This window comes from Elephantulus edwardii, unplaced genomic scaffold, assembly GCF_000299155.1.
Source record: "Elephantulus edwardii isolate Elephantulus edwardi_28Jun2011 unplaced genomic scaffold, EleEdw1.0 scaffold00024, whole genome shotgun sequence".
In the NCBI taxonomy this organism is placed as follows: domain Eukaryota; kingdom Metazoa; phylum Chordata; class Mammalia; order Macroscelidea; family Macroscelididae; genus Elephantulus; species Elephantulus edwardii.
The window spans coordinates 24,836,261-24,863,157 of NW_006399774.1; the positions used below are offsets into that span (position 1 = coordinate 24,836,261).

General features: G+C 44.7%; 1 protein-coding gene across 1 annotated transcript in view; it reads right to left on the reverse strand.

The window, feature by feature from the left end:
* Positions 1 to 26,897, reverse strand: part of WDR27 (WD repeat domain 27) — a 103,919-nt gene that overhangs the window by 51,167 nt on the left and 25,855 nt on the right. The window contains exons 10-16 of the mRNA XM_006882841.1: positions 25,816 to 25,883; positions 25,204 to 25,325; positions 13,009 to 13,091; positions 9,169 to 9,247; positions 7,326 to 7,403; positions 3,080 to 3,177; positions 2,047 to 2,136 (exon numbers count right to left, since the gene is read on the reverse strand). Of these exons, the coding sequence (XP_006882903.1) occupies positions 2,047 to 2,136; positions 3,080 to 3,177; positions 7,326 to 7,403; positions 9,169 to 9,247; positions 13,009 to 13,091; positions 25,204 to 25,325; positions 25,816 to 25,883 (618 nt within the window). The remainder of the gene's footprint in view (positions 1 to 2,046; positions 2,137 to 3,079; positions 3,178 to 7,325; positions 7,404 to 9,168; positions 9,248 to 13,008; positions 13,092 to 25,203; positions 25,326 to 25,815; positions 25,884 to 26,897) is intronic.

Here is a 26,897-nt window from a genome sequence, read left to right on the forward strand (position 1 = left end):
AATCCATCCCTTTCACTAATTCCCCCATCCAAGACAATGTCCTTGTCTAGAGACCAGCTCCTATTAACCACATGCCCAAAATACGTGAGAGGCAGCTCCACCATCCTTGCTTCCAAGGAGCACCTTTGTTGCACTTTCTCTCAACAGTCCATGAGATACCTTGTGCTCTTCTCCAACACCACAATTCAAAGGAACTGACTCTTCAGTCATCCTTAGTCAATGTCCAATTTTCAGGCACATAGCAAGAAACTGAAAATACCATGACTTAAATATGTACCTCAGTCCTTAAACTGACTTAGACAGACTGACACAATGACTGTGGCAATGGGGGCAGGTGTTTTGGAAATGGTGAGGTTAGCTCAGGCTTGGGCAAGGCTGAGAACTATTGTTCACAGAGTTACAGCTGACTCAACAGCACATAACAACAATAACACCTTGGAAAGGTCTTTGACAGTAGATTTATCCAATGCAATACGTCTTCTGATTTCTTGACAGCTGGTATGAAAAGTGTTGACAATGGATCATGAGATCGTGGACAACATCAATCTTTTCTCCATCTATCCTGATGCTGCCACTGGCCCAGTGGTGAGGATGTATGTCTTCTTGATGTTGAGACATAATCCAAATTGAAGGCTGTAGCCTTTGATCTTCAGTATTTCACACCCTCTTTGCTTTCAGCAAGCAGGGTTGTCATCTCAATATTGCAGGTTGCTGATGAGTCTTCTTCCAGTCCCGATGCCACATTCTTCTTCACATAGTCCAGCTTCTCAAATGATTTTCTCAGCGTGCAGACTGAAGAGGTATGGAGTACGGATCCAGTTTTGACACACACCTTTCCTTAAACCATGCCGTGTTTCCTTATTCTGTCTAGACAACAGCTTCTTGGTCTAAGTATACGCCTCATATGAGCACAATTAAGTATTCTGGGATTCTCATTCTTCTCAATGTTAGCCCTAAGTTATTAAGATCCACAAAGTCAATGTGTTTGCATAGTCAATAAAACACAAAGAGACATCCTTGTGGTATTCTCCGCTCTTAGCCAGGATTCATCTGACATCAGCAGTGATACTTTTCATGCCACACTTCTAAAGTCATTCTAAACTTGGGCAGTTCTGGGCTGATGTACCATTCCAGGCATTTCTGCATGATCTTCAGCAACACTTTACTTGCACTATAGGCAAATACTCCAAAGCAACACAATTACCATTTGATCTTTGTTCATGAGCAGGGAAGTGCCCCCTCGGGAGTTCCCCAGAGAGTAGCAAAGGCCTTGCAAGCATGCTCACAGCGGCAGCTCTGTGTGCAGCTGTCACAGAGCACAGGGGACTGGTGTGGACCAGAGGGAGGCTGGGAATGGACATGCTGAGGTCGCACATCCAGCAGAGGAAACTGCCAGGGAAGCAGGCTCTTCACAGCAGAGGCAGCACCCACTCAGCTCTGGGCACATCCAGACGGCCTCCTTGCCAACGTCCCTCACCACAGTGGGGGTGCCACCCCAGGAGCAGCTATGCCAGCTGAGAGCTGAGTCTGCCCTGGTGCAGGGTCCAGAGACAGCCAGCATAGAGCAGACCACACCTGAGGAAGGGCAGGTGCACAGAGTCTTTCCTAAGTACTCTTACTGATGAAACACGGAAGGGAAGCTCTGATATTACAGCACCAGGAGCCCGTGAAGCGTCAGGACTCGGAATCTCTAACTCACGTCTTCTCTCAACCACAACTACTTCAAAATCGGTTTACTATGTTATGTCTGTTAAAATGTCCATGCAAAGCCCCTGAGAGCAGAGCACAAGTCTAGACAACACTCAGCTCCACCCACGTCCCCTAAGACCTGGAGCGTTTCCGAGCCCCAGGGCACCTGCGCTGAGTCAGGTCTCACTGCACCACAGTCTAGTAGCCCGATTTGTGAATAGTCATCACATTACCTCCCCAAATCCAGCCTTGCTTCTGGCCTGCTGTAGCTCCTCTGAAGGGAACACAGCAGTCCCCACCACTGAGGGCCAGCGAGGCTCGGCGTAACTCACACGCATGCAGGTGCAGGCACTCTACCTGAGAAAGCAGCAGGCGTCCCTCTGAGGCAGGCTTCAAAGACAAGCAGTAAATGGTTGGCTAAGCCACAGGCCAGTCGCTGACCATCACCTGCCAGAGGACAGGGAAGAAGTATTTGCACCAGGACCTAAATTTGAAGGTCCTGTCGTTATTCCTAGGCACTGAGACCATCTGAAACAACCAGGTGGCCAGTTTTTAACCCTCTAAGCATTAACCTCCTGCACTGAGGTTGCCCCCAGTACGCTGGCCCACCCACAATGTGTGACTGCACACCTCCCCACTGTGTACACAGAAGAGGATATGAGGACAAGAGTGTTAACTGCCTGCCCAGTCAGTGAGGGGACAGCCAACCCAGATCTGACCATCACACGGCCCAAAGAACAGGACCACCACCCTCACGTGTCTGGCGTGTCCTTTACCAGTCCTTGAGAAGTTACTCAGCAGAGCTGATAGGACTTCACGGCAGGTGTCATAACCAGCTCTGCTTGAAACAATGGGAAAGCGTCCATGGGCTCTCAGTCCAGTAACCCAATACCGCAACGTGTAGAAGCAGAACACCTGAGACAGAAGTTCCCAGCCTCCGAGTTTCTTCAGACAGCACGCAGAAAAGGCAAGTTGTTAGAACAGAGCACACTGGCACCGCAGGCCTCACCAGGACGTGCTCCCATGGACAGGCTGGTGCTGCCACCTGAGAACAGACAGCTGGCCTCCCAGGGGAGTCACTGCCATGTCTGTGTGTTCATCCTCAAACTGCCTTCCACGGTCAGCGTGAGCCTGGCATTGGGAGCAGCAGCTAGAAATGGCCTGACGGTGAGCTGACCCAGGGCAGTTCACAGTGTGTCTGTGAATAGTCATGAGCGAGCGAGCGAGCGAGACCAAGAGTGACTGTTCTAAAAGGAAGACTCCTTAGTCCAGATGCAAGAAAATATCACAGCACTTGAGTGACAGAGATACAGGTCAACTTGTCCTCACACTTCTGGAGGTAACGACTCTAGCCACGGGAGAGGGGGCAGGTTCCCTGAGGGTGGCGTACCTGAGTACTGCAGACAGCAGACCGCGGTCGGCGATGTGGCCACAGAGACCTGCTCATGGAGGTGGGCCGGCGGGGAGTCCCCCAGAGGGTAGTCATTGCTGGAAGGAATATCAGGATTTATGAAGTTGAGTGAAGGCTTGGAGGGGCACGCTAGTGGAAAGGAGGCGGGTCTCCCAACCACCAGGTGTCATCGTACCCAGGGGAACATGATTGTGTATGTGTGTATGCATGTCTGTCTGTGTGTGCACATACCCATCTACCCAACCAGAGGGCTGGCGAGGAGAACCCTGTACAGAGCAGGTCCCTCCCTAACCGCCCAGGTTCAACACTGGCAGAAGAGCCTGCATGAGACAGGGATCAAGTGTGGGGACACATCTGATGGCTCCAGGATGTGCTCCTGCCTACCTGTGACAGCCACAAGAGGAACTTTATTTATGATACACGCCACGTGAGAAACTGCTTCAGATGCACATCATGTTAGAAATGACTTCTCATGCAGGCCACGTGAGAAGCTTTACTTGAGATGTACATAACCTGAGAAACTTTACTTCTGACGAAAACTGTTGTTGTTGTTGTTGTTGTTGTGTGCCATCGAGTCATTTGCGACTCATAGTGATCCTATGTACAACTGCCCTAAACCGTGCTCTATCCTACGCCAATCGCATTGCCTCTGACACACCCATCCCGATTACCCCAGTCACTGAATCAATCTACCTCATAGAGCTGTCCCTCCACCCTACCAAGCATGATGTCCCTCTCCAAGGACCTGTCTCTCCTTACAACATGTCCAAAGTATGTCAGACGAAGCGCCAGAATCCTTGACTCCAAGGAGTAGCCTGGTTTAACCCTGTCTAGGATGAATCTGTTTGTTTTCTTGGCAGTCCAGGGTACATTCAATACTCTTTTCCAGCACCACAGCTCAAAGGCATCAATTGTCTATCCTCCCTAGTCATTGTCCAACTCTCTGATGCATAACAAGTGATTGCAAAGACCATGGCCTGTATCAGGCCCACCTTAGTCTCTAGAGAGACAACGTTGCTCTTGAGTACTTTAGACAGGTCCCTAACAGCACACTTACCCATCGAAATACATTTTTTTATTTCCTGGCACCTGGTGCCAAGAGTATTGACCATTGAGCTGAGCAAACTGAAGCTGTAAACAATCTCAATCTTTTCACCATCCAACCTGATGCTACCAATTGGTCCAGTGGTGAGAATCTTTCTCTTCTTGACATTGAGCCTCAGTCCATACTGAAGGCTGCAGTCCTTGACCCTCGGCAGCAAGTGCATGAGGTCCTCCTCAGTTTCGGCAAGCAGGGTTGTGTCATCTGCATAACGCAGATTGTTAATAGATCTTCCACCAATCCTGATGCCACACTCCTCATAGAGCCCAGCCTCTCGGATAATCTGCTCTGCATACAGGTTGAAAAGGTATGGAGATAGGACACATCCCTGGTATACACCCTGCCCAATTTTGAACCATGCAGTGTTAAACTACGTAAGAAATTTTACTAGTGGTGCACTCCACGTGAAGAACTTCTAAGCACTATAGCGCAGCTCTTTTCAGCTGCTGTGATCTTAAACATCAACAGCCACAAAGAACCCCTGAGCCCCTCCCAGGCTCTTCTATGGTGGACAGCAGTTAGCCAGAGGTCAGCACCAAACCTAATCCCAGTATCCACTCCAAGGCCTCGCAGAAGAATGGCATCCCAGGCATGAGTCAGCTGAACGGTCAAGCCAGCTCTCAGTGTAGCAAGAGCATGAGCTTTCTAGTCACCTGTCCTCCTGAAGTGGCTTCAGCTTACTCACTCCCACACAGAAGGGCTGGCTTAACTCCCTCAGCGTTACCGCTGGTCCAGAACTAGCAGAGAGGCCTCAAGGGTAGCAGACAATTTTTACAATGTATGCCATTAGAGGGCCCTTCAAAGTCACTGCAGAATGCAGAGGTAAAAACAGCAGCTGTAGCAGAAAATGCAATGTGACTGAGCTCAGAAGACTTCAGGGTGTGAACATTTTATCACTTGAGTGTGTGAGTGTGTGTGTGTGTGTGTGTGAGAGAGAGAGAGAGAGAAATGCATCTACGTGTACATACAAACATGCACACATGGACATCCACGCATGTGCACATACATATACACATATGCACAAACACATATACACACATATGCACGTCCCACATACACACATGCACTCAAGTGTGCACATACACGTCCACACATGCACACGTGCACATCCACACGTCCACACATGCACATCCACACGTGCACACACACATCCACACGTGCACACACACACATCCACACGTGCGCACATGCACACATCCACACGTGCGCACGTGCACATCCACACGTGCGCACGTGCACATCCACGCGTGTGCACGTACACATCCACGCGTGCGCACGTACACATCCACGCGTGCGCACGTGCACACACCCACGCGCACGCACGTGCACGCCCACGCGCGCCCACGCGCGCGCGCACATGCGTGCGCACGCCCCCACGCGCAGAAATACACATCCACACGCGCGCACATGCACACGCGCGCGCACATGCACATCCACGCGCGCGCACATGCACACCCACGCGCGCGCACATGCACACATCCACACGCGCGCACATGCACGCCCACGCGTGCGCGCATCCACACGCGCACACGTGAACACCCACACGCGCGCACATGCACACACCCACACGCGCGCACATGCACACACCCCCACGCGCGCACATGCACATCCCCACGGGCGCACATGCACACGTCCACACGCGCGCAAATACACGTCCACACGCGCGCAAATACACGTCCACACGCGCGCACACACGTCCACACGCGCGGAAATACACGTCCACACGCGCGCACATACACATCCACACGCGCGCACATGCACACATCCACACGCGCACACATACAAACCCACACGCGCGCACACGCACGTCCACACGTGCCCACACGCACGCGCCCACACGCACGCATCCACACGCACATCCACACACGCGCACGCCCACACGCGCGCACATGCGCACATCCCCACGCGCGCACATGCACATCCACACGCGCGCACATACACATCCACACGCGCGCACATGCACATCCACACGCGCGCACATGCACATCCACACGCGCGCACATGCACACATCCACACCTGCGCACATACACACCCACGCGCGCAAATACACACCCACGCACGCAAATACACACCCACACGTGCGCACATGCACACATCCACACGTGCGCACATACAAACCCACGCGCGCGCACATGCACACCCACACGCGCACGCATCCACACGCGCGCGCATCCACACGCGCACACGTGAACACCCACACGCACGCACATCCACACCCACACGCGCGCACATGCACACCCCCACGCGCGCACATGCACATCCCCACGCGCGCACATGCACACATCCACACGCGCGTAAATGCACATCCACACGCGCGCACATACACATCCACACGCGCGCTCATACACATCCACACGCGCGCACATGCACATCCACACGCGCGCACATGCACATCCACACGCGCGCACATGCACACCCACACGTGCGCAAATACACACCCACACGTGCGCACACACATCCACACGTGCGCACACACATCCACACGTGCGCACACGCACGCCCACACGTGTGCACACGCACATCCACACGTTCGCACACGCACACCCACACGTGCGCACATACACATCCACACGTGCACACATCCATATCCACACATGTGCACATACACATCCACACATGCAATAAATACATATCCACACGTGCGCATATACACATCCACTTGTGCGCACATCCACATTTGCGCACATACACATGCACACATCCACACGTGTGCACATACACATCCACACGTGCGCACATCTACAGGTGCACACATCGACATCCACACGTGCGCACATACATACTTGCCGTGTGCTGTTGTGTCTTAGCAAACCCATAGCTGACCTTCTGATACGTTTTCAAAGGCAGTAAATCACACTCTTATAAATGGTTTGAAAATAATTAAAGTCTCTAAACGGTTTCAGAGGAGTTCTATTGGTTCAGTGGAAGGGAGCTATCTGCCAACCCAAAGGCATATGATTCAAATCCACCAGCCACTCCAAGGAAGAAAGATGGGCTCCATGCAGCTGACAGTCTCTGAGACTCCCTGATGGTCAGCTGTGCATCAGTTCTGCCTCGATGGCCCCCAACAATAAGAATACACTGGTTTGAGTTGACTTCTAATGTGCAACACAATTACTTACCATTTGTAGCTTTTCTTGCAGCTGGAAGATCTTTTACCATCACTCTTAATATTGGTCTTTGGTGAAAACATAGTTACTCTGTTGGCAAAGAAAATCTGTCATTCTAAAAAATCACAATTTATGAGAGGGTTTAAAAAAAAAACAAGTGTCCTGATGGCTCAGGGATTAAACTCTATGGCTGCTCCCTAAGAGGGCAGAAGTTCAGATCAAGCATCCTCTCCAATGCGGACGGGGTGGGGGTGAGTTCTGCACACATTACAGCCCTGGGCGCCCACCACAAGCCAAGAACAACCCAAGGGCAGTGGGTTCGGGGCTCTATGTTTCTTAACAGACTTTTATTTTACCATCAAAGATAAAATAAGACACATAAATGCTTTCAGTATCTCAGGTTAGAAATAAACTAGACATCTGATTTTTAGTTTCTTATCTATTTGTCCACCTATAAATAGACATGAACTATTTCAAACTGAAACTAAAATGTATTTGCATATAAAATCATGAGCAATACTAACTAGTTACACAAACTGTGGCTTACTAGGAAGAACGAAGACAGCAGTCATTTTGCTAAGACCACATTGCAAAGTATCTGTTAACTAAATTTTGTAAAATTTGTATTAAGAATTAGAATTGGAAGCAGCATCCCAGAAACAAGAACGTCCTTAGGAGGAGGGCCTTATTTTCTCATGGAGATGCGAGTCATCACCTTAGAGAAGTTTGTCCCACTGTGGGCGCCACTGCAAACCCACTCGGAGGTGGGTGCGCTGTATTGTCACATGGGCCTCTGCTTTACTGCCTTGGAGCAGGAGATGAGGAAGACACTCCGCAGGCCTTTGAATCAGACCTGGGTGGTCAGATGAAGAAAGAACTCAGCAGATTTAGCTGGTGGGTCCCATGCTCCCTGTGACAATGCTGGCAAAGGTCGCGACTGGCCACATGCCAGTCTCAGCCAGCACCTGCCTCTCCTGGTAAACAGCCTGCTCATGGGGAAGCCACAGTCCTGCCTGGTCCTAAGGTCACAGGAGCTAGCTAGAGGCCGTGACTTGAGGCCCAGGGGAGGCAGGTAATCAAGGAGCCATCAGTGACCACAGGGCCTCAGAAGTGGGAAATGGGGTGAGGCTGAGAGACCTGGGAAACATTCTAGACAGAATGCTGACAAGTGCAGCACTGGCCAGGCCAGCTCCTTCTTGAGAGGTGTGAGGGACCTCGGCCTGGTAGACAAAGGTCCTGCTTCCTTTGTCCCTATGCCCCAGAAAGATGGACTCTGCTACAGCTCCTCTGCTAGGCCCGGACTTGGTCTGAGGGGCTATTTTAGGATCAGCAGCTCACTGTGAAACAGGGGCAAAGGGAGCAGTGGGCAGTCCAGGTGGAAGTTTTGACCTCTCCCAAGTCTCACTCCTCACACCCCCAATCTCACCTCTAGTGTCCCTGGACCCTCCACAAGCTTAGGGTCCTGCTGACCACCACAGGCCCTTTGTGTGAGCCCCTCTCCTGTGATGGCCCCTGCTGTCCCTCCATACCTGCGGGGCTCACTCAGCCATGGCCCTTCCACCTTGCCTCTGTACTCGCCCTCTGTCCCTCGGCTCCCTTCCTGCCTGCATCCTTTACCACCCTTGCCACTGCCCTCACCAAGGGGAAGTCCCTTCAGGTCGGTCAGGTGACCGCTCTCAGCACCTGTGCCCTACACATTACACCCAGGCCCTGCACAATCCAGCCCTAGAAACCCACTTTCTGCCTCTTCATGGGGCCAGCTTAACTGAAAGGACATTCTGGTACATGCACATTTGAGGCATCATATCTAAAATCTGGTAACTGGTCATGTGCTCCCAGTACCAGCTGAACATACCTTGGGGCAGAGGTATAGCCAGAAGACTTGACAGAACCATGGAAGACAAGTGGCTGGTCCTGGATGCGGCCCCGGGTCCCTTCACAGTGCAAAGTGCTACCTGAGCGCCAGAGCTGACCTGTGCATGGCCCACAGTGTGTCCACCGTGGAAGGGGGAAAGGCAGTGTATTGATAATGATGATGACGACATACAACCCCATGCCTGTGCCTGACCTTGCCATGCCCGGGGTACAAACACAGCAGCAGGGAGAGAGACTGTGCATTTATTATTATTAATTGTTATTATTCAGACACACAGCACTGTGCCTGGGCCCAGCCCACGATGTATCTGTGTGAGAGGAGAGTTAGCATTGATTAGCGCTCGCCCAGCAATGCAGACAGGGTCCTGGACTTCTATACACCAATATGTCCCTCTCTGCCATGCGACCTTTGATGACTCAACCACAGGTGTCCAAACCAAATCAGTACTGCTGGTTTCTCCACTAGATCCCCTCTTCTTGCCAAAACTTAATTAGTTCTATGTGGTAAAGTCTGTACTACTTCTGTAAACCCAACTAACCAAACCCCCCCTATTCCCACTCACTGCCCAGCCTTCTTTCTGGGACCCCAGCCACCACAGCCAGCTCAGACTCCCACCTACATGCACGTCCAGTCCACTTGGGGACTGCTGGGGTTCATCCCTAGGATTTGAGGATTAACTACAATGATTCCTCAATGTACAACTAGAACACAGTGACTCCCAGAACTGTGCAAAGCACTGGGCTTGGAATGGCAGCTTCCCAACAGCAAAAAGGGTGTCAAGGAGAGACACAGAAGCAGCCTGGGGAGTGCTCCCACAGCGGACCTGCCAAATCCCCAAAAGGGATGCACCACTCAGCCTCACACGAGGTTATCAACATGATATCAACAACTGCATCCTTTCTGAATCAACCATCCACATCAATGAAAGCCGTAATCAAGAAATCAAACAACAAACTGCCTTGTGCAAATCTGCTGCAAAGCACCTTTTAAAACTATGGAGGAAACAAACCAAACAAATCCAAAGATGTCAGTTTGGTGACTAAGGTGCACCTGATCCAAAACAGGGTCTTTTCAGTAACATCTCATCTTCGCAAAAGCTGCTGTTGTTCTTAGCGACCATCCAGTCCACTCCAGCTCATCGTGACCTGATGAATAACAGAGCTGAACCTTGCCCTGTCCTGCCCAATCCTCAGTCTTTCATGCTCAAGTTCATTGCGGTAGTCACTGTGCCAAGCCGTCCCAGGGAGTCCTCTCTTTCTCTGATCCTCTACTCTTTCCAGCATGATGTCTTTCCCCAAAAAACTGGCCCCCTCCTAACAACATGTCCGAAATATATGAGACAAAGTTTCAGAGTTCTCACCACTAAGGGGTGCGCTAGCTGTACTTCCTCTAGGATGTATTTGTTCTTGTGGCGATCTATGGGACAGTCAATATGCCTCACCAACACAACAATTCAAAGGCGTCAATTCTTCTTTGGTCTTCCTTATTTACTCTTCAAACTTCACATACAGAAAAAGAGCCTCAAAATACCACTGTTTGTATCAGGCAAACCTTAGTCTTTAACTGACATTCTTGCTATTTCATATTTTCATACTTTCAAAAGGTCCCTGGCAACAGATTTCTCCAATTCAATATATCTTTTGATTTTGTCACTCCTGATACCATGGGTGTTGTTTGTGGATCCAAATAAAGTTAAATCACTGACCATTTCAATCTTTTATCCACTTACCACGTTGTTGCCTCTTGGCCCAGTGGTAAGGATTTCCATTTTCTTGATGTTGAGATGTGTAGCCTGTATTAGAGGCTGTAGTCTTTGATCTTCTTCGCTAAGTGCTTCAAGTCCTCCTCACTTTCTGCAAGCAAAGTTGTGTCATCAGCATGATACAGGTTGTTACTCTTAAGTCTTTCTCCAATTCTCATGCCACTTTCCTCCTCATATAGTTCAGCTTCTCAGGTGATTTGCTCAGCGCACAGACACTGTTCCTGCTTTTTTAAACCATGCAGTGTTTCCTGGCTCCATTCAAACTATTTCTTAGTCTATGCATAGGTTTCACATGAGCATAATGAAGTGATCTGGGATTCTTTTTCTCCTCATTGCTATCCATAATTATTACCCACACAGTCAAACTAGTATTTTCTGCTCTTCATCTGCCATCAGCAGTTCTATCTCTTGTTCTGTAGCCTTTTCGGAATCCAGCTTGAATTTCTGGAATTTCCCTGTCAATGTACCCTTCTAATAATAATTTTTAAATAATCTGCAATATTTTACTTGGACGTTAATGAAAATGTTCAGTGATTGCCTTACTCTGTTGGATCATCTTATTTTAAGAATAGTAACAAATACAGATCTCTTCCAGTCAGTTAGCCAGGCAGCTGTCATCCAAATTCCTGACACAAATTGATGATCATGTCCAGGGATACATCTGCTTCCTGAAATCCCTCAATTGGTATTCCATCAACTCCTCAGGCTTTACTCATTTTGCAAATGCCTTCTGTAGGGCTTGGACTTTTTCCTTCAGTACCACGGGCTCTTGATCACAGGCTATGTTCTGAAATGGTTCCGTGTTGACCATTTCTTCTTGGTACGGTGACTCTATCCTTTCCAGCTTCCTGCTTCCTGCATCATTATCCTGTCCAGCTTCCTGCATCATTCAGGATTTTGTCCACAGAATCTTCAGTATTTCAACTCAAGGCTTGACTTTTTCCTTCATTTCTTTCTGCTTGAGAAGCACCAGGGACATTCTTTCCTTTCAGTTGTCCAACTTCAGACAACTCGCACATTTCATTTTAACTTTTGTCTTCTCCAGCTGCCCTTTGAAATCTTCTGCTCAACTTTCTTCAGCAATCCATTTCTTGTTTTTTGTTTTGTGTGTATCAGTACAAGTTTCATAGTCTCTTCTGGTCTTGTCTTTTACCCCTGTCTTTGTAATGACCTTGAGTTTTCTTCATGGATGATGTTCTTTCTTTAAGTCATACCACAACTTGTCTGGTATTCAGACATTAATGTTCAGTGCTTCCAGTCTGTTCTAGAGATGGTTTTTAATTCTATTGGGACAGATTAAAGATTATATTTTGGTTGTCACAAACTGTTTTCCCTTTTCTTCATCTCCAGTTGAAACTTGTATATGAGTAGTTGATGACCTGTTTCACAGTCAGCCCGTGGTCTTCGTTTGGTGGCTGATAATCGAGTTCTCCCGCCCACAGTCTCTCTTCACAGATGTAGTCAGTCTGATACCTGTGTAGTACATCAAGTGATATGGAGCAAAAGCTAGACAATAAAAAAAGATGACCAAGGAAAAACTGATAGATTTTTATGTTGATGAAGAATATGGAATATCCCATGGACTACCAGAAAAATGTACAAATCTGTCTTGAAAGAAATACACCAAGAATATTCTTTAGAAGGGAGGATGACAGAGTCCAAGTTCTCTCACTCAAGACAAGTCATCAGTAAAGACTGATCTCTTGGAAAGGGCCCAGACCAGCAAAGGGTCAGCCGGCTCAAGAGGAAGCCTCAATGAGATGGGTGGACAGGGTCCATCACAGAAGTCATCAGTCACATGGGCAATCATGAGTCACAATCACCACCCACATATTGAACTGGATCCAATTTCAGAGAAGCCTCTAGCATACTCCCTACCACAGGATTATTTAATAAATACTTGAGAAAAGAAGTTAAAAAGCAAAGGAAAAAAACAGACAATGTATTTCACATTGATATAAATGAATTTACAATGCAACAGACAAATCTTACTATAACGGCATCTATGAGCACCAACTAATTCTGTTTGTTTATATTTCAGAGTAAATGACACTAACCAGATTGCTTTTTTCCAGTAGGTTTAGTGCTTTTCTTCTCAACAACCCCAAAGTACAGTGGAGAAGTTGATAGGACACAGGAACTAAAATAAAAACAAGATGGGAATAGAAAAGCAATGATGCAATTGTTTCACTGAAATAATTCCTTTAAGGATCATTACAAGTAATTCGGGGTGGGGGGTTAATTTACAATATTTGAAAACAAGTAAATCTAGAGAATTTAGTCTTATCCTGCATCTAAAGAAATATTTTGGCATACTGAATAAATTTTCTATCTTAAAATTTGTAGCCTATCTTGAAATAAAATATCCCTTATTTTGAAAACTTTGGATGGGGTTTTTTAAATGGTATTTTAAAATATTTTAATAATGTTTTGCTCCTTTATGATTATCACAGGAATCCAGAATTAAGGTTGCATGGTGGAGTGCATTTGGGGTGGGGTGGGGGAGGGGAGCAGGGTCGGGGGGGGGAGGGATTGTATACCAATGAAGAAGTTTATCTTTTGCTTTTCAAAGAGAGGCGCGAACTGGGGGAGGGGGGTAAAGAAAAAAGTGCAACAATGAATGAATGAATGAATGAAAATACAAAATCTCTGTAAATGTTCCTTAAAATTAATAAAATAAAATTTTTTAAAAATTGTGTTAAGTCAAAGTTTACAGAAAGGCTGTTTTTCCATTATTGATACACTTTTTCCTCCGCCCCCATTTCTTCCCCCAAGTCACTATGTAGTGCACATCATGTTCCAGACTGTCATAAACATAATGTCTCATCATCCATCGCTTTCAGATGGTCTTTCCCTTCACCTATTCCACGATAGTGCTCATTATCTATCCACTTTGTTCCCATGAACAGTTACTGGACAGATCCCTGAAAGGCATTATTTACAATAGGATGACGTGTTTCCCTTTCACTGTGCTGTTGGTTCCTCTCAGAACACTGGTTTCCCTGCCCCTTTATCACTTTGTCATTGCTCCTGATACATTGGCAGCATCTTGGCCTCATACTGACGGTTTTTAAGTGGTCACTCATCTTCTGACATCTTTTAGTTTGTGAGTCACTTGGCTATTTTGCCAAATTGTCATCTCAGAGGACAGGTCAGTTCTAGAAGTCTCAAGGCAGGAGACCATGAGGCTCCCCTCTTTTCTAGTCCTGGATTTTTCCCTTCTATAGGAATTTGAGTTCTGCTTCATCTTTTCCTCTCATTTTATCCTAGACCACCTATTGTGACCCCAATCCAGTAGGAAAGGGCAAGAGTGTAGCCAAGCACAACCTAGATCTGTCCTCTGAGTAGACGAGGTCATGCCTCTCCCAGACTTGTCCATACTCTGAACTTCTGGATGGTTGCTCAAAAGCTTCCAGAATCCCAGACCCTGTCGTAATGCTCTGGTGAGGGCTTCCAGCACACTGGTGAGCAGCAACGATGATGGTTTCATTCCCATTCTGAAAGGGACCTCTCTCAGTCTTTCTCCACTGAATATAATGTACACTGTTGGGTTTGCATTTATCACTTTAATTATGTTGAGAAACTTCACTCTCTATGTTCACAAGCAATCAATAAAGGGTGTAGAGGATGAATAGGGGTAAAACCACAGGGCTACACAGTTTGGTGGGTGGGGGTGTGGGGTAAATGAGAAGGACCTGGGAGAAAAGACAGGGTAATGATGGGCAAGATCCAATGGTTATTAATCATATAAAACATAATGCACGAGAATGACTGTATGAAACACAATGTGAATGAAGAATAGTGTGAAACACAATATATACAAACTTTGTAAGCAAACTAATAATTTTTAAAATGGGCTTTGAAATGTTCTAAAACCTTTTCTGCATTAGTTTATATGACATGAAGATTATTTTATTTATGTGAAGGAAGACTACCCTTTTAGGGATGATTTCTGTAGTTTTTTATGTTACAGATTGCAAATTTCATTGGCTATTTTTCTAATATCAAACTATCCTGTAATGCTGATATGATTCCCAGTTGATCATGGTATACCATTTTTGGGTTATTTGCCATATAATCGGAACTGACCCTCCAGGAGATTTTTCAGACACAGCAAATTGCATGGGAGGAGACTGCCCATCTTTCTCCCATGTACCAGCTCATATGACATCATACACCTTTGGGTTGACAGTGTAACTTCTTACCACTAAGCCACCAGAGCTCTCTATAATAAGGGATATTTATACATCATTTTCTTGTTCTGTTATGTCCTTTCCTGACAGATACCTGGATTATATTGGCTTCACAGAAAACTTGGCTAGTGTTTCTTCTGCTTCTGTGTTTTAGAGGAAACACAGTAGGATTGCTGTGAACTCTTACTGAATAGTCTGGCAGAATTCTCCAGTATATCCATCTAGTGCCACTCGTTTAAAAGCATTTTTCAACCCTCTATTGTAATGTGTCTGTGAAAATTTTCTTCTACTGTTTGCTAAATTAGAGACTTGGGTAAGTAGACTATTTCATGGAATCTGCCCATGTGATCTAAATTTAATTTGTTTTAGTATTTTTTCATAGCATTTAATTATTACTTTATGTCTACCATTATTGTTATGTGCTCTTGAGCTACCACTCACAGCTACACTATGGAAAAATAGATCTGAACTGTATCATATCCAGCACCGTCCCCACACACTCTGACACGCTCACGGTTACTGTTATAGTTACTGGTTCAATCCAACATGTTAAGGATTAACATTAATTTGAGGGTTCTCTTTTAACTCTGATCCTATACCTCTCCCAGGATGATATCTTTCCCAAGGACTGACACCCCCTGACAATATGCCCAAAGAATAGGAGGTAAAGTTTTACCATCCGTACCTCCAAGGAACAATCTGGTTGCACTTTCTCCAAGCCACACTTGTTCTTTTGTCAATCCATCAGATAATTAATACTCTATACCCTTCTCCAACACCACCACTCAAAGATACCTGTTGACCTTCTGTTCTGCTTAGTCACCAGACACCTTTCAGGTGCATATGAAGCCATTGCAAATACCATGGCTGGCATCAGGTACATCTTGCTCTTAAATTGACAGCCTGCTCTTCAGTACTTTAACAGCAGTTCATCCAATACAGCACATATTTTTCATTCCTATCCTACTATTACAATGGGTGACAACTATAGATCCAAGTAAAATTAAATTCTGGGCAATTTCAATCTTTTCTATCATGATGTTTCTATTGGTCCAGTGAAGATTATCAGAATTTTTGGTGTCTTGATGTTGAGATGTTAAGTCACCATACCAAAAAGAATGCAAAGTATGCTGTCATTGATCTTCTCCAGTAATTCAGGTCTTCACTTTCTGCAAGGTTGAGTTGCCTGCAGAATGAAGGTTGTTGAGTATTCCTCCAATCTTGATGCCACATTCTTCTTCATCAAATACAGTTTCTCGAATAATTTTCCCAGTATACAGTTCAAATAGCTATGGAGACTCTTATCTTTCCTTATTTTAAACCATACAATGTTCCCTTATTCTGTTTGGACAACTGCTTCTTGGTTTATATATGTTTGTTTCTTGGGTTGCTGGATTTTTCAATTGGTTTGCATACAATCATTCACATATGATTCTTTGATTTACACAGTGCTTAATATAATCAGAGAGCTGGAGTCAGAAAACCAAAAGGGCCAAACTCACTCAGCATTTCTTAAGCTGAAGGAGTTGAAAAACAAATTCAAGCCACGGATGGCAATACTTAAGGATGTTTTGGGGAGAGTGTTGAATAATCCAGGAAGCATTAGAAGAAGATGGAAGGAGTACACAGAGTCACTGTATCACAAGGAACTGGCTGAAACAGAAGAATTTCATGAAATAACATATGAGCAAGAGCCTGTGGTGATAAAGGAGGAAGTTCAACTTGCTCTGAAGGAATTGGCAAAAAACAAGGCTCCAGGACTCGATGGCACAGCAATTGATACATATCAACAAACAGACGCTGCCCTGGATGTGCTCACTAAGTTGTGCCAAGAAATCTGGAGGACAGCCAGTTGGCCGACTGACTGGAAAAGATCGATATTTGTTCCCATTCCAAAAAAAGGTGACCCAAGAGAGTGCAGAAATTATCAAATAGTATCATTAAAATCACTAATGTTCTGTGATTGGAGTGGTGAAAGTGAGTGTATCAGAGACGATGAGGTTGGCACAGGATAGAGCATGGTTTAGGGCTCTTGTACTTAGGGTCACTATGAGTCACAAGTGAACTCGATGGCATATAACAACATTCATGTGCATTTTAGTCATTTCTATACATTTATAAAATTACTATTGATGTATGACGTATATCACCTCATCCAATTAGTCTGCTATAACATAGTCTGCTATAACATCGTATCTCTCAAGTGTCCACTAATCTCTGTTCAAGTGATTTCCTCTCCCTTTTTCTGAATCCCTACATCCCCTTTTTTACAACTATTAAATTCCTATTTAATAATCGCAGTAGCCATATTGTCTTTATCACGATCCTTCCCAAGCTGTTCTTCGCTTGTCTTGGTCCTTCAAATGTTCATTTTCTGTCCATTCTATTTTGTTTCTCTGCTCCCCATTCCCACCCCTAGTCCCTAATCACTCAAGCTACCCTTCTATTTTCACAATAGAGTTCTTATGCACGATTTGTCCTTTATGACTGATTTATTTCACTCAACATAGTGTCCTCTAGACTCTCACATGCTGTGTTATATTTTCAGGTATAGGTTTTGCATGAGCACAATTAAGGGTTGTGGAATTCTCATTCCTTTTAGTGTTATCCATACTGTGTTCTGATCCACACAGTTAAATGTGTTTGCATAGTCAATAAAACCCAAGTAAACATCTTTGTTGTATTCTCTGCTTTCAGCCAAGACGCATCTCATATCATAAATTACATTCCTCATTCCAGTGTCTTATGAAACCAGTTTGAATTCATGGCAGCTCCTTGTCCATGTACTTCTCCAACCATATTTTTAAAATAATCTTCAAGATTTTGCTTCTATGTGATATTGTCCTATAATGTGTGCACTCTTGGAGCCCTTTTTTGAAATGGAAACAAAAGTGGATCTTTGCTGGCTGATTAGCCAGATGTCTCCAGAATATCATGGTGTGACTGGTGAGCACATCTAAGGTTGCATCTGTTCCCTGAAATACCTACTGAGGCATCCCATCAACACGCAGGCCCTTACTTTGTCAGAGTCTTCAGTGCAGCCTGGACGTCTCCCTTCATTCCCACTAGCTCCTGATCCTATGCTACTTCCTGAAATGGCTGCACGTGAACGAATTTTGTTGGTGCCACACCTCTGTAGATCTCTTCCATCTTCTTTGAATGTTTCCTCTATCATTCAAGATTTTTCCCAAAGAATCAGTCAGTATTGCAACTTGAGGCTTAATTTTTAATTCCATTCTGTTAGTTATCAGTTCTGTGTCTAGTAAGTAAGTGGTAATACCACCATTTCTTAATTTTCTTATTTGTCTCGTAATTTTTTCTTTTGATAATGAACAATGTGTAGTTTCATATTTTGACACTTTGAAACTGTTCTATTTTCCATTTTGTTTCTTTCTGAGTGCATGTATATTTGTTTATTTATATATGGATATATGTATGTATGTAGGTATGGATGGATGGATTCTTGGTAGCTTTTGTTTTCTTTTTCAGTTTATTCAAGTTGCTGATGTAATTTAATCATTTAGGATCCCTCCTCTGCCTGTTGTTGTTGTTGTGTTCCATAGAGCTGGAACTGACCCAGAGTTAAACCTCCAGCAGGTTTACAGAGAAAGTTCACAGCACAGCAGGAGATTGCCCATCCTTCTCCCACAGAGCAGCTAGTGGCCTTGAACTGCATACCTTTCAGATTACAGCATAGCTTCTTGTAACTAGGCCACCAGAACTCTCTGTTTAAGGAAGGCATTTATTGCTAAAAACTTTGTTTTGAATACTTGTCTTACTTTCCGGAAGCAATGTATCATCTGAGTAAGACAGATTATTGATGAATCTTCTTATAATCCTGATTCCACATTCTTCTTCATAAAGTCCAACTTCTCAGATTATTTGTTGAGCATAAGGTTAACAGGGACGGAGAAAGAATATAATCTTGAAGTATATGTTTTCTGTTTTATACCATGTAGTGTCCCCTTGTCCTGTTCTGACAGCTGCTTCTTGATCTATACATAGGTTTCAAAGGAGCCCAATTAAGTATTCTGGGATTCCCATTCTTCTCAATATTTGCCTTAATTTCTTCTTAACCACACAGTCAAGTGCCTCTTCATAACCAATAAAAGACAAATAAACATCTTTCTAGAACTCACTGCTTTCATTCAAGTTTCCTTTGACATCAGCAATGGTCTCCCCTCATGTCACTGCCTCTTCTGAGTCCAGCTTGAATTTGCAGCACTTCTCTGTGAAGTACTGTTCCAGTCATTTCTTTAAAATCTTCAGCAAGATTTTACTTACATGTTACATTAATTACATTGTTCAATGATTTCCAAATTCTGTTACATCATCTTTTTCATGAATGGTAAAAATATGGATTTCTTCCAGTTGGTTGGCCAGAGAACTGTTTTCCAATTTTCTTAGCATAGACTAGTAAGTATAGCTGGAGCTGTATCTCTTTGCTGAAATACCTCCATTTGTATCCCTATCAACTCCTGGGACCTTTTTTTTGCCAATGCCTTAAGTTCTGCTTGGATTTCTTCCTACTGTTTCTTGATCATATAATGTTTCCAGAAATACCCCAATATTCACTAATCCCTTTTGGTATAGTAATTGAATATTCCTTCCACCTTCTTTTCTTATTTCTTAAAACATTCAGTATTTTGTCCAAAAAATCCTTTAGTATTGCAACTCTAATTCTGTTTTGTTTTTCAGCTTTAGAAATGCCATGTGTGTTCTTCCCTTTGCGTTTTCTAAAACAAATCACTGAACATTCCAACACTTTTCTCTGTCTTCGCAAACTGTCCTCTGAAATTTTCTGTTCAGCTCTTTTATTTCATCATTTCTTCCTTTGGCTTAGTTTGTCTACACAAAAACAAGTTTCAGGGTCTCTTCTAACATCCATTTTTTTCTTTAATTTCTCTCCAGTTGGTATTTTAAAAAAATTAAAGTTTTGAGATGAGATGTTGTTGTTGCTCTTGTCAGGTGTCATCGAGTCGAGTATGATTCACAGCAACACTATGAACAAAAGATCTAAACTCTGTTCTATCCTGCACCATTCTCACACTTCTTGACACACAAGAGTGCACTGCTGCAGTCATCGTGTCAATCCTCCTCATGAAGGGTCTTCCCCTCCTTCTCTGACCCTCCACTCTTCCCAGAATCATGTCCTTCTCCAAGGAATAGCTGCTTCTAGCAACATGCCCAAAGTATGTGATGTGAAGCCTCATCATTCTTTCCTCCAAAGAGCACTCCAGCTGCACCCTCTCCAAGACATATCCATTTGTTTTCTTGACTGTCCATGGGATGTTCAGTGCTCTTCTCCAACACCACAGCTCAAAGACATCAATACTTTTCTGTAATCCTTACTCATTGTCCAGCCAGAGGCATTTGCAAGAAAAGTCTAGCAATTAAATTCTGTAATGTTTAACTATTTGTTATTTTCCAGCATTTTTAAAATCTATTTAAACTGTTGATAATCCTATCAAATGAGCACAGTTTACCATGTGCCATGGCATTCATTTTTCTTTTCTAGAAAATAATTACCAGTCATTTTCTCAATTGTTCTTAAATTAAAAGAGATATTCTTTGAGTTAGTAACTCTGGTCATCTAGTGGTAAGGAGTTGCACTGCCAACCCAAGGGCAGATAGTCTGAGTCCACCAGCTGTTCTGGGAGAGAAAGATGAAGAATCTATCCTCTATTGATTTACAGCTACTGATATTTCACTGTATGGCCACCTATGAGTAGGTTCTGACTTAATAGCACATAATTACATTAACAATAACAAGAGTCAAGAAAAAAACATTAGCCACACATCAGTAATTCCATCACTGTTTTGGCAGAGACTGCAAGACAACTGGTACTCTTTATTCCTAAATTATCCTTGGACAGTTTGCTCAGAGTACATAGATACAGAAAGAGGAAATAACCTTGACAGGCGCCTTTCTTAACTTTAAACTACTCCATGTTCCCTTGCTTTACCTGCACCACAGCCTCTTGGTTTCACATAAGCATATTTAAGAACTCTGGGATTCCCATTCTTCTTAATGTTAGCCATACTTTGTTATGATCCACACAGCCAGATGCCTTTGCATAGTCAACACAAGAGAGGCAGATGTTCTGGTCTTCTCTGCTTTCAGCTAGGATCCATGCGACATCAACAATGATATTCCTCATGCCACAGCCTCTACTAAACCCAACTTAAACTTCTGTCAATTCTCTGCACTGTTCTAGTCATTTTTAGATGATCTTCAGCAATATTTTGCTTGCATGTGATATTGTTATTATTCCATCATTTCCACATTCTGTTGGATCATCTTTGCTGGGAATGGGAACAAATATAGATCTCTTCCAGTCATCCAGCCAGTAGCTGTCCTGAAAATTTCCTGGCACAAACCACTGAGGATATCCAGGTCTGCCCCTATAGTTAAAACATTTCAAATGGTATCCCTTCTATTCCTGGCTCTTATTTTTGCCATCTTCTTTTGATGCTTCCTTCATTCAACATTTTTCCCATAGCATCTTTGATTTTCTAACTCCAATTCTTTGCATGTTTCATAATACTCTGTCTTCTTGAGCTGCTCTTTGATATTTCTGTTCATCTCTTTTACTTCAGCATTGGTTCCTTTTGTATTGGTTTCTTGACACTCTGGTGCAATTTTCAGGATCTCCTCTGACATCATTTTGTTTTTTCTTTCTTTCCTGCCTCAAAACAAAGTATTTCCCAATTTTTTTTCTTTTTGTATTCATTTTTATTTACTCACTCATACACAATTCATTTAATAATATTTACCATAGTATAATGCCATTATTTACAATGTTCTATCAAAATCTTCTAGCAAAATGCTATCGTTAGGTGTCTGATGCAGGCCATGATCTTTTCCATTACTTGCTTTGCATCAAGAGCTGGACAATGATTAAGGATGAAAGACAAAGAATCTAGTGCCTTTCCGTTGCAACATTGGAGTACTGAAGATCCCAGGGACTGCTAAAAACAGTCAGATAAACTTTAAGAGATGGACTGACAAAATGACTGAAGCAATGGGCTCAAGGGCGTCAAAGACGATGAGTCTGGGACAGGGCAGGACAGGGTTCAGGTCTATTGTTCAAAGGGTCTCGTCTGACTTGTTGGCATCTAATAACACCTCTCAGTATTGCTATTTTTAGGCTAGAATTTGGTTTTCCATTCTTTCAGCTTGAGGTAGTGAGTTCTTCTCTTCTCAAACTCCAGCTCTGCACATTCCATTATAATAACTTCTTCTGTCTTCCTGAGCTGCCCTTTGAAATCTTCTGTCCAGATCTTTTACTTGAGCATCTCTTCCTTTCGTTCTGGCTCCTGGATTCTCTTGTGTTCAGTCTCTTTTACATTCACTTTGGTCTTTTTTTTTTCCTGTGCTATGTAATGACCTTTTCTCTCTTCTTGAAAGATACTCTTGATATCATCCCACAACTCAACTGGTCTTCTATCATTAAGGTTCAATATCTCAAACCTATTCTTGAGATGCTTTTTAAATTCATGCTTATTATTTAGGCTCTTATAGACTCATTTTCATTTTCTTCAGATACAATTTTACTTTGTAGATGAGAAACTGAAGGTCTATTCTACAGTTAGTACCTGTTCTGGTTTTGATTACTAATAGTGAGATTTTCCAATGATTCTTGTCACAGATGTAAGCCAATCTAATTCCTATGCAGTCCACCAGCTGAGGTCCATGGATTGTCCCACATGTGTTTCTTTAAAAAAGGTATTTGTTGTGAATAAATCCATGAACATACAAAATTCAATCATTCCTTTTTTGACACTCCTTTCTGTCACCAAGCCCTATTTCCCCACTATCATCCCTTCTTTATTGTTTCCAACTCTTGCCTTCCAGTCACAGATTGTTATTAATGCATCAGGATTGCATGTCTGGTTAATTTTGAACTGCAAAAGTTGGTATAAATCCTCGATTTTCTCCTCTATGACTTGAGCTGTTGGCGTACATATTTAAGTAAGAGTTGTATTAACAGGTTTTCCTTGTATGCATATGGATGGTATCCTATGCTCACAGCATTCTACTTCAGGACAAATATTGAAATGATATTTTTAACTATGAATCCAACAACATTCTTCCTCTTCATTCCTGGAAAAGTAAACCATGACTATTCGATTCAAAGTGGTCAATATCAGTCGATTTCTGCTCACAAATGCCTAGATGTCAATATTTAAGCATTCTATCTCATTTTTTACAATGTTCCATTTTCCTATGTTAATCCTTTGTCCATTCTACACTACAATTATTAGTAGATGTTTGTAACTGTTCTTCCTCATTTTCAACGTCTTCCAGTCTGAGGGCTCTTCCTCCTGTGCTGTACCTGTTTAACTATATTGTTCACAGTGTTTTTGAAGACTTGCTGTGTCGAAGTGGCTGGCTGATTCTCCTTCCTAGTCCGTCTTAATTGAGGTGCTCTGCTTTGGTACAGCATCTGACAGACAAAGGCTGTACCTTTAAGAGAAGACAATAAATAAGCAAACGTGCACATATATAAACTATTAAGAGCAGCAACATTTGAAACACTCCTCCGATACAAGCAAGTGACGGACAAATGATTATACCCCTAAGAGCAAACCATAAGAACAAGTGAACATGCAGGTCGCATGGCGTAGGTGGGAGGGTCCCTCAGTGAGACACCGTACGATGTCCAGAAGGTCGGGGGTGAGAGTCAGCTTCTCCCTGGGGAAGGCAGGTACACTGCTTTACTTTTAGGTTCCAGGATTCCTCTTAGTTTCACAAAGTTGTTTTCAATTTCTTGGCTAAATCTCTCATTTTTGGCTGTCCATTTATTTTCTGAACTTCTCTAGTTTGTTTTCTGTGGTTTTATGCAGACATATTTATAAAATCATTACTATTTACATTATTCTTTATTCCACAAGAAGTATTTCTTCTTCCTGTTTTGCTTTTGGTGTTTCTTTTGTATGTGTTTAACTAACTTTTGTTGAACTTGGCCAGTCTGTTCCTTTTTCTTCTTCTACTTTTGTATTCTTTATGGTGGATAAATTTTCTGATGGGACACTCTGACCTCACAGTAGCCGAATGCCTGGATGACAACTGAAGGGCCCAGACCCAGCAGTCTCTCCTTGGAAGAGAGATGTCACAGGCCACCTCCACAAAGCCTCTCTGCCATGAGAGCAAGGACTCACTGGCAGCAGGCTTGGTATTTCTCCTGAAAAGCACTAGATGGCACCCCATCCTTGAGTTTTTTCAGTGCTGGTTCAGTTCTGTATACTGAGTGTCTGGATTCAACAGGAGCTATGGGAGGGAAACGGTTGTTAGGAGATGCAGCTGGAAGCACTACGGATCGGTTTCTCTGCAGTGCTGATGTGAACGATGACCCTCCACCGCTGGACCCCTGTGAGCTGCGTCCTCTGTGCTGTCAGTCTAGAGGAACACTCTTCCCCTGCAGCCTTTGCAGGATCTCTGCTCCTAGTGCCCACATACGGGCCTCAGAGAAACTCAACAGCACTCTCCAGCCGTGCCATGGTCTCCTTGCACCCCTTGTGCATTACGCCACCCATGATCTTCCACAGCCTATTTGCACCACCTTTAAAAAATGAGACAGAGCCTCTTCCGTGTCTCTTGTTCGTGCTGTGTTTAGAGTGACAACTAGACCCTGTTCCAAGACGGCTGGGCTGTGATGAGCAGGAGGTCACCCTGTCGGTGGGAAAGACCTCGCAGCCCCTGAGCTGACCCAGCACCTCCAGTTCTGCCCCTGGACTCGTCCCCACTCTCTAACACTCCAGAGGCTCAGAACCATTGCTGTAAGATGTCAGTCATGCTGGTTCTGAGTCACTGCTCAGTGAGTTCGCTGTGAGCAGAGCATACAGGGACATCAGTCACCGGCATCTTGTTGCTCCAACCACAGAACTTTAGGCAGGACACCGTAAGGGCATGAGCAGTCATTTTCTAACAAGTCAGTATCACTGGGAGTCACAAACTTTACTTTCATTTCTTAAGATAAAAACGAATTCATAAACACACACGGTCGCATGCTCACACACAGACACACATGTCCCCTTCAAAGAAAGGCCCTGTACCTGGCCAAGACAGAAAGGCTCCTCCCCACGCCAGGACCCTGCTGCAGCCTCATGAGCGCGGCCACGTTGACTTCCAGCACAGCTATCTTATTTCCAAACATGGACGTGACGATGCAAAAGGTCTGCAAGGGCAGAGTTGTGACAGATTTAACAGAGCAAAAAGGAACACTGTACATAAGTATCCATAGTCCTACCCACAAAAGCAGCTCTTCAAGTGAAGTTGGCTTCATTTACAATAATAAGTTTTACCACTGGGCTGGTAAGTCATTGAACTGTAGTTTGTAACTCATAATAAATCTCATTTAGTAACTTAATCACTGCTGACATTATGCTGAAGTCCAAGTAGTAAACAACTTCACCTTGTTGGCAGTGGTGGTGCATACCATTCAGTCACGATGGGCTCATGGCTCACCTTCCTAGAGGTTTCCAAAGGCTGGAAATCGCACAGGAGGAGAAGGCACATCCCCCGCCCCAACCCTTGCAGAGTTCAGCTGGTGGACTGGATCAGCTGCTCGACAGGATCTGAGTGCCCTCTGGGTTAACCAGAGTTCCCTGATTCATCTCTAAATTAATCTCAGAGAAACCAGATGCAGTGAATATTTTATCACCCACCTTTCCATTCACGGTGTTCTTCATTATTGCACATGATCCAGAAACTTTAATGGTGAGGCCTACAAAATCTTAATTTTCAGAAAAAAAGAAACAACAATGTTTAAGACACAAAGAAACAGAACAAGAGGCCCATTCATACATCCCTCGCTATGTGAGAAAGTGCTCGCCACCCTCACGGGACAGCCTGGACATGGATAGGCAGGGTCAGCCAGGTGAGGAAGTTACCCTGCACTGACTGGGGCAGGCCCGAGAGGCTGGATTCAAAGGAGGTTGATGAGAAGAGGAGGCATAGTCGGAGGGGAGGGCACTCTGCTCCATGGACACCTCAAGGCTTTGAAGCCCAGAAAGGAAGTGTGCCATCACCATGGGTGGGACAGAACTGATGGGCATTCAGGGCAGGGACAGGCAGAACTGTTCTGTACATATTACTGTGGACAAGAGGTCAGAGAGAGAGGAGAGGCTTGCACAGTGCTCTGAGCACCAGCAGTGGGGTCACCCTACACAGGAAGAGCAGCACAAGGGAATGAAGAGGCAGGGTGGACGGGACAGGGACAGGTGCAGGATGGACGAGGGCCGAGGAGAGAAGGGAAAGAAGGCAGAGTGGATGGGGCAGGGAAAGGGTGGACATGGGCCAAGCACAGAAGGGAAAGGACGCAGGGTGGACAAGTGCTGAGGGGAGGAGGAAAAGGAATAGCACTGAGATAGGTGGGTCTGAGGTGGGTGACTGAACGCAGGAGTGAGGTGGGCCAGTCTGAAGTCAGTGAGTGGCCACGGGAACGACACCGGTGGGTCTGAGGTGGGTATGTGAATCCAGGAGTGAGGCAGGTAGGTCTGAGGTGGTTGGGTGGCACCAGGAACTGGCAGAAGATGGGACTCTGAAAGACTGCATTAAAGGATGGCCGTGGAGACTCCTCAGGGTGTGGTCAGCCGTGCTGAGCAGCTCCAGGGCCAGGTGAGAGTGGAGGAAGTGTGTCCAGTGGGTTCTGCAATCCTCTGGCCTGGAATGAGGGTGACCATCTGGCTATAAAGCAAGGCCTGTCCTCTGCTCCCGGGCCTGGACTCCACACACACAGGTTCTGACC